We start from the raw sequence: 10839 nt of genomic DNA, 5'->3' as shown, positions 1-10839 counted from the left end.
GTATTATATTAAATATATATTAATAATACATTATAATTTATTTATAATTCGTGATCAAACGTTCAGAAGTCCAATTTTAATTAATAATGTAGCTATATGAGTACTTTTATTTAATTTTGTTTTTGGAAATAATTCTAGTTTAAGGAGATAATCAATATACTGCATATCGACAATGTAAATTGAACAGTAAGGAAATGTAAAGAACATAACCTATGTTATTGATACGATTTTCTTTCGGAAACGTATTCTTTTCTGAAATAAGTTTAAAATAAGTAACTTTAATTTTCATGAGAATTATGGGTTGGTATAAGGTTTAACAATACAAATTTTCGAAACATTTAATTTAGTATTTTGTAATTATTACAGATACGAATACAAAATTATGCCAAGGTAAAGACGTTTTTGAAAGGATGAATTTCCTATATCAGGTAATATAATTTTTCATATTTTGTTATTGTTAATCGAAATAGGAAATTACCGAAAAAAAATTATGTATTTATATAGGCAAGTTATTTGATGGCATTAAAAAATAGGGTAGCAGCATCATATTATGGTAATATAATGGTTGGATGTGCAAAAAAATCAGTTTTAAGATTGTGAGTTTCAGGAACTAAATTATAAATAATTATAAATAATCTTTTACAAAAAATATATGGTGTGCATAACTTTTTTTAAAGAGGATCTGACATTAAAAGGACAATTTGTAAATGTTGTCAATCACCACTTATACCTGGTGAAACAGCAAGAGTGCGATTAGTATCAAAACCGATAAAAGGTGTGAAATGGACATGTTTAACGTGTTTCAGCATTAGAATGTATCCTACAAAAAAAGGATATAAATTATGGGCTGAACAACCAAATTCAATAGTCCAAATTTTTAATTATGGATCAAAGTCAGATGATAAATCTGACACTACAGTAGAAAAAAAGAATTTAGATATAGGGAAACATATGGATATTGAAAAGAATTGAATATACACAGATTTGAATATTTATTTCCACATGATGTGAGATGTGATGAATGTTGACATACGAATATTTTTTTTATCAATGGCTTACATAAAATATGTTACAATAAATTTATAATCAATAAACAGATACTTTTACTAACTGGAATATTCATAACCATCTAGTAATATAGTGATACTGATATTAGTTTTACATTAAATGTTTATAGACATAACATGATCATAGTTAAGTTATTATTTTTCGAGTATATGATATACTGTACCATCAGAGCCATTCGCAATAAATTTCACAGACCCCAATGCACAAATGTTTCGTTGAGGACGGTTTAAGTGATGAAAAGCGATGTGGTCTTCGCAGATATTGCGAAATGATTATGTTGTTACATAACATTGAAATTTGATGCGAATGTCTCCATTTAACTAGCTATGATATGACTATATCCGCCCATCGCCAATGAGTCGTACGAAATCTCAAATGCAAGTCAACTGTCACATATATACGCGGGCGTAATCAAATCACAGATTAATCGGATAAAAATCAGTCATTTAATCCTAACTTAAATAAATATAACATATATTGCAAATTAATAGTTGTACATGAACTTATGATATATGTTGATATTTCGATTGAATTTTTTTTTTATTACAAATATTTTTAATATTATGAGCTTGTTCTTTTTATATAGAACATTTTATTATATTACTGCCATGATATGGCAGTAACTCATTTGCTTTTATCTAGAACATTTTGTTCTATTAATGCCATGATACGGCAGTGACTCATTTGTTTATATAGAATATAATGACACTATAAGTACGTTCTTTCTTTTTTTTACGTGTAAAACGCACATAAGTTATATAAATACTAAACTAGTGAGGAAGTAATCAGAAAACTGCGCTGGACGGAGTCTACACATTCATTTATATACATATATCTGTCGTGCCAAGCTTCGGTCATTAAGCTATTTCACAGTATCTATTATCTAGCAATTTTGATTTTCCTAACAGTGAACCTAACAATTAGTTAGATGAGACCATAGGTTGGCAACGCACACATATATACATGCACACACCAGCTACAGGGAAATATTTATTCCAGTAATATTGACTGTCGTTCGTCGTTACTCTTCATCTTGAATTCTTCACTGTTGAAGAGTTCGAACTGAAATAGCAAAAGGTGCACAGTCAGAGTAGATTTTTCTGCATAATTCGGGATAATTTTTGTGCTCTTCTTGTACACGCGTCTACTCGCAGACAAACCTAACGATGTTATCCGATTATTGTCGAAAAGGTGTGTGCATGCGAGTGTAATTTCGGAAAGGCGCGTGCAACAGTTAGAGCCGTGGTTAAAGAGGTACAACGTATGGTGATAAAGTTATATTATTGATTAAAAAGGGGATTGGCGTAAAACTTAATTTATACTAGCCCTGAAACAAATTGGGGTTGGCCATCACGGTCAAGTGTAAGTTGAGGCATTACATTCGAGGATGGCTGAAATGTTGATCCTTGGAAACCCATGGCTGATTCATAGAGCTGCAATAAAATAACTAATATAAACATACTTGTTTCTTTTAGGATATGTTACGATTTATTTAGTGTAACAATATATAACGATATTTTTTATATACATTGTGATTCCCTGGAAGTGTTGTGTAATCTGGCGTCGTTGGACGGTGCCTGTTTGTGGGCAGTGGGCGTTGGATAGTGGCATAAGTATTATCTTGAGATGTATCACCCATACCAACACTTACTCCGCTTCCTCGTCTTTCTGTGCCTAGGCCACCTTCAGGTTCACTAAATACTTGCATTGTTAATTCTTGTTCTTCATATAATTTAAGTTTCCTAGAATGATCATGATATATATGTGTATATATGTTTCATCATATAGAAATATTCTTGTATAAGAGATATATCATTTCTTACTGTTCAATCCACAAAGGATTTTCTGTAGTATTTAACTCATCAATAATTTGTTTCTTTATTAAGCCATCTTTTTTCCGTATATCATTTGGCACAGTAATTACCCTAAAATATCATATAACGTAATTAATTTTATTTCCTATATCAAAAAGAAAAAATATACATTTCTTTAATATGTACCAATGTCTTAAACAACAGCAAACTACTGTTACAGTAACTGCACCAACTAATAAAACTACCAATAAGGCTATTAAAGCTGCCAATGCAGGATCAAAAGGTTCTTCTTGTACTCCAGCATAAGCAGGCTGAAAAATTATCATCAGTGAACATAATATTTTTATATTTATACATTTTTGAATATACATAATACTTACCACAACATTTTCAATAGCAAAACCAGCATAATAATCTTTTAAGAAGTCATATTTTGCATCAATAACCTTAAGTACTTGAGGAATAGGAGCAATGGTTTGGGTTTTTGGTTCTACTACATGTAGATACATATCACACCTATAAATTAAAATTAAATAGTATATTCTTGAAAACATACAATAATTTTAATAAGTAAAGACGAATATTAATTTTGTTTACCATTCTCTACGAATATGACCCGAAGCGTCTACATGATATCGTATATCATCAACAACAACTCTGCTTTGAGTTGCATTCGATAATTCTGATACGATCTCATCACGTTCACGATTTACTTCTTCGGGTGGTCTTGACAAGATAACTCTTATTAATTGTGAAGCTTCAAATACCCAAACCTTTATTAACACAAAAGGAAATATCTAAAAATTAAATATCTAAAGGTGTTTACAAAGATGCTTAAGATCACTTACATGAACTTTAGTCATAGCGAATCTTTCTGGAATAGCAGCTTCTTTTGCTATGACTTCAACAATGAACCTGTCCTGATTATATTCGGCCATATATCCACTTGTAACAAGTTTACCATCTTGTGTTACATTAAAAGGACTTGGAACTATAGAACCACTAGGTTTCTCTGATCCATATTTATAGAGATTTGCACTGGCAACGTAGTAATGAAGTGTACCATTATCTCCAACATCTAAATCTGATGCTGTTACTTGTGTTACAAAATCATTCACATTTGCCATTGAATTAACACCAGCGTAGTAGTCATTACGCTCAAATATCGGTAGGTTATCATTTTCGTCCAAAATGGTTATGGTAACATTTACATGTCCATGATCTGTATTGTGTGTTAATGGGCGTCCTGCATCTACAGGATTTATATAAATATCAGGATCATTGGAAGCCAATATTGATAAAATATATTTGTCTCGAATTTCGCGATTGAATGATTTATTTGCATATATGCTACCATCGGATTTGTCCATGTAAAACGCGTAATTTTCGTTTCCTAAAAATTATTTGTATTTGCATAAATTTATCAAATTATCTTTATTTCATAAGTATGTATATACTATTACCAAGTTTATAACATGAGATTACTTACCAGCTTCTATGTAGTAATAAACTTTCGCGTGCCTCCCTTCATCTTTATCTTCCGCTGTTACTTTACCGACAAAATAATCTTTTGGACGATTTTCTGATATATGAAAATGATATTTATCGTAAAATTGTGGTGCGTTATCGTTTGTATCAACTAATTGTACTGTAAGTAGTCGCAATGTTTCATATGCCGTAGGTGTTCCATGATCGGCAGCTACAAGAACAAGCTAAAATAACATTAAAATTAATGTTAATGTTCTTGAACATGATTGATATAAAAAATTTGCAGGCATGTGAATAAAATTTACCTCGAATTTACTGTTTACTTCACGATCAAGAATGATTTTCGATTTTAATTCACCTGTTTCTTGATCTATTGAAAATTCTTCTGTTTCTTGAGTATTTCGATTCCCGACTTTTAAGTGATAACTTACACGGCCATTTTCACCAGGATCTCTGTCGATCGCTTTCACGGTTAGTATTAGGTAATTTGGAACACCTGTGTTCTACAAAATTTTGTTTGTTATTATATTTATATACTTTTACAAATGAGAAATATTTCATGGATAATATATTGTTATACATACTTCAGGCACTTCAACAGTAGCGTTTGTTAATTCAGGCAATACAAATTGTGGTTTGTGCTGATTTACTGATGTTACTCGTATGTAGACATTACATTTGTCTGAATGTGGACCACTACCAGCACCGTCTCTCGCCTCTACTTTAATACTATAAGAGCCTGCTCTGCCAAGAAGTGCAGCACCAGGATATAAAATGCCCGTTTCACGATTTAAAGAAAATGATTCATTTTCATTTCCATCAATTATGGTATACCAAACTTCTCCATTGATTCCTTCATCATGATCAACAGCTCTAACCTTATAGTAAATACATTATATATTAATTGTTTCATCTACATAATTTTGTGATGTTATTTTCAAATGGATGAAATGTAATTACCTGTAAAATAGGTGCAGGTGGATTTACTGATAGATTTTCAGCAACTGATGCTCTGTAACTATGTTGTGTAAATATTGGTCGATTGTCATTAACATCAATAAGTTTCACGACTACTGGAACAGTATTACTTCGTCCTGAGTTTATATGAGCACCATCACTAGCCATTACTGTTATAGTAATTTTTGGTGTTATTTCTCTATCAAGAACAGTTGCAGCACCAACAGTAATTTCTCCTGTTTCATGACCTATAATTTATATAAATACATGTTTCTAGAATACCACATGATTTTACCTTCTTTTGAATAAAAGAAATTAAGCTTACCGATGTTGAAGTCAGCAGCGTGATCACCAATAAGACTATATCTAACTTCTCCAAAGGGGCCTTCGTCTCCATCTGTCGCTTTAACGACAGTAACATGTGTACCTGGTGGTGAGTTTTCTTTTACAGAAGCATTGTATAATTCTTTTTCGAATTTGGGATCTTGATCATTAATATTTATTACAGTAACAATTACTCTAGCAGTTGTAGATAACTGAGGTACCCCAGAATCATATGCAACTACTGTGAATTCTAGTTGTTTTGTTTCTTCATAATCAATAACTTGACTAGTCCGTACAATTCCTGCAAAATGTGTAACATTCATTATGCTTCTCACATTTTCCTTTTCTTAACTGTAATGGAAAAACTATAACGAACCTGTCACGTTGTCTATATTAAAATAGGGACTAGGCGGGATAATTGCATATCCTGCTATATTACTATCTGTGTCTACTGCTGTAAATGCTCCTACAACAGCTCCAGTTGGTTGTTCTTCTTGCATTTCTATTATATACACTGGATTTTCTCTTGTCCATGGTTTTAAGAATTCTGGTGCCATGTGATTTACATCAATAATTGTGACTACCAAAGTGCCTAATTTAAACAAAGAAATCAACTAGATATTAATAATATTATACATAATAATTTATATAACAATTACAATATATCTAATTTCGCAATATAAATGCAATTACTTTTAAGTTATTCCATAAATATTGTTAAATTACTAAAAATTAAATTACTAAATTTAAATTCAGATTGTTTACTTATAGATATTTCATACTTATAGATATTTATAGACTTCATACTTATAGATATTTCAATATAAATTTAGTTTCTTAACGAAATAATTTATTTTATTTTTTAGTAAAATATTTGATAATACTAAAAAAATGAAATTAGCACAAAAATGTTGTCATAACAATTATAAAAAAATTTTATGTTTAATGTAAAATCTATTTATCTTTCAATATTTATATTCAAATCATTTTTGAGCTAATATTACAATATTAAATACTTCTTAATGATACTTTATGTATTTTTAATATGTAATACCTCTTCCTTGTTGTAATGTGGGTGCTGTTGTATCACTAACAACTACGGTAATGCTCACTGTTGCTGCAATATCACGATCCAATGGTCTAACGACAGAGACTTGACCGGTTGCACGGTCAACAGCGAAAAAGTCCTGTGAATATATATTAACATATATTTTATTTAATAAGAATTGAACTTTTATGATTATGAAATAAAGTATCAGATCCCACTTTAAAAGATTTACTGTCGTTGACCCGTTGACCGTTTCTATCGATCGCTGTAATTGGCTCGGAAATGGCAAAGTTTAATGCTTCCAAGTTGGCACTGTCTGGATCTGTAGCTTTTAGAGTTGTAAAGACAGTTCCAATAGGTGTGTCTTCTGTAACTTCAGTTCTTTGCGTTTCTGGTGTAAAGTAGGGCGCTTTATCATTGCTATTTTCAACGTTTATCATTAAGGTTGTTGTTCCAGTTAAACTGGGGGTTCCTAATAATAACAAATTATAATGAAATTATTAAACGTTATATGTAAAATATGTTTAAAATAGTAAAATTATTGCAAGGAAATAAGGTCATATATACTTATTCTACCTTTATCGAATGCTATAACTTCTACATGGTACGTGTTTTTATTGTCATAATCAAGTTTTCTAAACACCATTACAACGCCTGTCGTTTCATTAATTGCAAAATCATCGAAAGCTCCTTTTTGTATTCTGTAAACAAGTTCCGCATTGATTCCTGTATCAGCATCGGTCGCTGTAACTTCTTCCACAACCGTTCCTAGAATATTTAAAATTATAAGATTAATTGAACATGATCAGAGCTGTTTCTCAGAAACTATCATTAAAAAATAACGTACCAATTGGCGATATTTCTGGTATACTTGCAGTATAAAGATCATGTGGAAAAACAGGTACATTATTATTAACGTCACGAATTGTAATATTAACAATGGCGGAATCGACGAAAATTCCGTCGCTTGCCTGTATAACAAGTGCAATCCAATCGTGAGTTGAATTTGTTAAATCGATTGGTCCTTTATTTTTTATCGTAATTTCACCGGAATCTTGATCTATGGCAAAATGTCCTAATTCGTCACCGCCTACTATTGCATAAGTAATTTTAGATGTCTTGTCTTTATCTCGTGCTTGCACTTTTAAGTCAGGTTCAAACTTTTCAGCCCCTTCGTCTATAACGGCGCGATATTTGTCTTGCAAAAATCGTGGCGGACTATCATTGGCATCAGATAAACTGATACGCAATGATACGCTGGTTGTTTGTCCTTGCCCATCATTGTCGGTGGCCTGACAAAAATAAAAATAAGTGATTAGCACCTATACAATTCTATTTGGCTCAAGTTTCTCACTGTTTATATTTATAAAGATAAAACTGAAAAGAACTATATTGTTGAATGGGAATTTGGGAATAAAGTTAAAGAAAGAAAATTTTCAAAAATTTTATTTTATCTTCTCGTTTAACAGCTTAAATATTTTTGACATGGCATACCTTATATGTGAGGAAATATGCTGCCTGTTCTTCATAATCTAAACAAGGTGATGTTCCAGGAGTGGGGCAAGGAGCTACTGTAATAGCTCCAGTTTTTCGATCAACGGAAAAGTGTTGAGCACCCTGTCCAAGTAATTGATAGGCTATTCCAGCAGTACCAAATCTAGAGCGAAATTTGTTTATAAAACTTTCGTTACATCGAATTATGTCAATTTCAGAAAAGATTAGTCATTTTTCTTACCGTCCACTATCACGATCTTTAGCGGTGATCGTTATAACCGATGTGCCTGCAGGTGCAGTTTCCAACACTATGGCCGTGTAAGTTGGATTGCTGAAAGAAGGTGAATTATCGTTTGCATCCGTGATGGCGACAGTTACGGTTGCGGTGGATACAAGCTTCGGATTTGTGTGGACCTCCTCTGCAACGACCTGAAGAATTGCAATAGAATAATTTTATTCTTGAACCACTGGGTGATATAAGAACAACATAATTCGCAAGTAGAAAAATGATCAGCTTACCAGTATGATGAATTTACGCTGATTAGGATTCTCGTAATCGAGCGAGCCATTTGCAACGCGAATGTTCACGGATGTGCTTCCAGTCGCCATAGTTGGTTCGATAGTAAATGCACCGTCCGTAATATCTTCTAAACGGAGGGAAAATACCGAGTTCAGACCCTGTAATGATGCGATTTTATGAAGCTTGCAAAATATGTTGCATCTATAAAAGCTCAAATTAAATTATACCTATAAATCTTCTGATTTGTTTTTTCACCTTTTATTCAAAAGCAGATATTTGGACACTGGATACGATGATTAATTAAGTAATAAATTGAAGAACCAATTGTTCGAAGAAATAAGATTTATTTTTAAATTGAAAATTTGGTTTTATTTCTCAAAATTTGTATTTTTAGCAAAATCAAAGGACGAATAATCGTAGCAAATAACAAATATTTTGTGATTTATGTTATAAAATGACATGATGCCATGAATCTTAAATGCTAATATTAATATAATAAAATTTGAAAGTTTATCAGAATCTTTAGGTATAATTAAGGTATAGAAGATGTAAGGTTTATCATTTGTTAGAAAACTATTAAATACTGTTTTTATTTATTTATAAAAATTCCAAATTTCTTTCTCTTAGTTTTTATGAAGAAAAAGAGAAAATAATATGGAAATACAATATTGTTTAAGTGGAACTTACGACATCAGGATCCTTCACGGTCATATCTAAATGTAGAGGCGTGCCATTCGGGACATTTTCTGGAATTTCGATATTATATTCCCGACGATTAAAAGTTGGCGGCTCGTCGTTGACATCCTTAATCGTCACCGTTGCTTCGGCCGTCGAGACTGTCAGATTGTCGTTACCTGGTATACCGTCGATTAATTCACGTGCTCTCACCTTCAGTGTCAGCACCCCCGTTGAATCCTTTAATGCTTCCCTGTTTAGAGGCTTTGCGGTTTTTAGAACCCCTGTTTCATCGTTCAATAGAAAATAATCGAATGGATCTGTGTGAACATACACGAAAATGACCCATGATCAGTTATTTTACAATTTATTTCGTGTACATTTATTATTATATTTATTATTTAACCCTTTGCACTCGAGGGGCGGCCCTTCAGTCGCCATTTTATAAAATTTCGACGCTTGATATTAATTAATATATCAAATTCAAAATAATGTAACAGTGTGCGAGGTATTGAAATTAAATAATTCTACGTGTTAATTATTATACGATTTCTTATTTAGTGCTCAAAAAGTATCATCAGCCTTATAGCAGAAAATTTTTCAACTTGTACCCTACTTTAGCCAAAAAATCGTCGAGCGCAAAGGGTTAATATCAGTTATTTATTACATTTTTATTATATATATATTACTCATTATTACATTAATATATGTATTCTATATCAATTTTATTTATTTACTGATGTACATATATATTTTTTATCGTTTTTATTAATTTATATTACTTATTTTATAATTGGTATTAAAATTCAAAGGAAATCTAATTGGCAAATCAAATTCTAATGAATGTAAATAGATAAAAAAATTGAAGTAGGGAATAAATATTGGGGAGCTTATTTTTATGTATATTTTTTCAAATATTCACCTAAGAAATTATAATAGAAATATTATGTTACATGTGATACAGTTTATGCAAGATTTTGATAGGGAATATGAAGCATTAAACTTTGAAGGTAATAAGTTCGAAATACATCATTTGATGCGTGTGTGTACTATTTTGGAAATGTAGGTAATTGAATTAATAAAACCTAATTTAGTGTTACAAGAAGAAAATTTTTAATAAACTGTACAAAAAGTATCATGTTCGTTATTAAATTTATATTCAAGAATTATTAATAATTATTAGCTCAGAATATAACATTATATTTAACAATCACGCAAATTTTACATATGACAATTTTTCAACCAACGCATAATTGAGTAGTTATTCACATGGTTTGAGAATATAATTCACTTTGTGTAGCAAAAGATTCCAATTCAATATTTTTCACCCGCTAGCATTTGTAAAAAGATAATTTTTCAAAATATTGGTATAATTGTTAATATTTTATTAATAAATTAATAAAAGAATAATTTATTAAAAAATAAGTATCTTAGAATATTATTGCAATTTG

The 10839-nt window shown here is 31.0% G+C and overlaps 2 protein-coding genes across 2 annotated transcripts in view; one reads left to right on the top strand and one right to left on the bottom strand.

Moving 5' to 3' along the window:
• The first annotated feature begins 196 nt into the window (after window positions 1-196).
• On the top strand, window positions 197-972 carry Rpp21 (ribonuclease P protein subunit Rpp21). Its single transcript, XM_017905824.1, has 4 exons — window positions 197-300; window positions 367-428; window positions 505-596; window positions 678-972. Exons 1-4 carry the CDS (start codon window positions 288-290, stop codon window positions 970-972), a joined length of 462 nt encoding a protein of 153 aa, XP_017761313.1. The 5' UTR covers window positions 197-287.
• An 888-nt stretch (window positions 973-1860) lies between these two features.
• Cad87A (cadherin 87A) overlaps window positions 1861-10839 on the bottom strand; it is a 97606-nt gene continuing 88627 nt past the window's right edge. The window contains exons 6-26 of the mRNA XM_017905818.1: window positions 9401-9708; window positions 8713-8871; window positions 8435-8622; window positions 8194-8356; window positions 7547-7991; window positions 7276-7467; window positions 6918-7171; window positions 6706-6838; window positions 6028-6243; window positions 5653-5952; window positions 5331-5575; window positions 4955-5248; window positions 4676-4873; window positions 4372-4594; window positions 3731-4275; window positions 3480-3655; window positions 3263-3398; window positions 3069-3193; window positions 2892-2993; window positions 2597-2810; window positions 1861-2501 (exon numbers count right to left, since the gene is read on the bottom strand). Coding sequence (XP_017761307.1) covers window positions 2385-2501; window positions 2597-2810; window positions 2892-2993; window positions 3069-3193; window positions 3263-3398; window positions 3480-3655; window positions 3731-4275; window positions 4372-4594; window positions 4676-4873; window positions 4955-5248; window positions 5331-5575; window positions 5653-5952; window positions 6028-6243; window positions 6706-6838; window positions 6918-7171; window positions 7276-7467; window positions 7547-7991; window positions 8194-8356; window positions 8435-8622; window positions 8713-8871; window positions 9401-9708 — 4733 coding nt within the window. The 3' untranslated portion in view covers window positions 1861-2384. The remainder of the gene's footprint in view (window positions 2502-2596; window positions 2811-2891; window positions 2994-3068; window positions 3194-3262; window positions 3399-3479; window positions 3656-3730; window positions 4276-4371; window positions 4595-4675; window positions 4874-4954; window positions 5249-5330; window positions 5576-5652; window positions 5953-6027; window positions 6244-6705; window positions 6839-6917; window positions 7172-7275; window positions 7468-7546; window positions 7992-8193; window positions 8357-8434; window positions 8623-8712; window positions 8872-9400; window positions 9709-10839) is intronic.

The sequence above is a fragment of the Eufriesea mexicana genome, unplaced genomic scaffold (genome assembly GCF_001483705.2).
Source record: "Eufriesea mexicana isolate 0111107269 unplaced genomic scaffold, ASM148370v2 scaffold4673, whole genome shotgun sequence".
NCBI lineage: Eukaryota > Metazoa > Arthropoda > Insecta > Hymenoptera > Apidae > Eufriesea > Eufriesea mexicana.
The sequence above is the reverse complement of the archived record's forward strand: the minus strand, read 5'-3'. Positions and strand labels throughout refer to the sequence as shown.

Coding starts and splice junctions, on each gene's coding strand:
- Rpp21 (XM_017905824.1), top strand. Junction 429..504: donor GGATGAATTTCCTATATCAG/GTAATATAATTT, acceptor GTATTTATATAG/GCAAGTTATTTGATGGCATT. Junction 597..677: donor AAAAAATCAGTTTTAAGATT/GTGAGTTTCAGG, acceptor CTTTTTTTAAAG/AGGATCTGACATTAAAAGGA.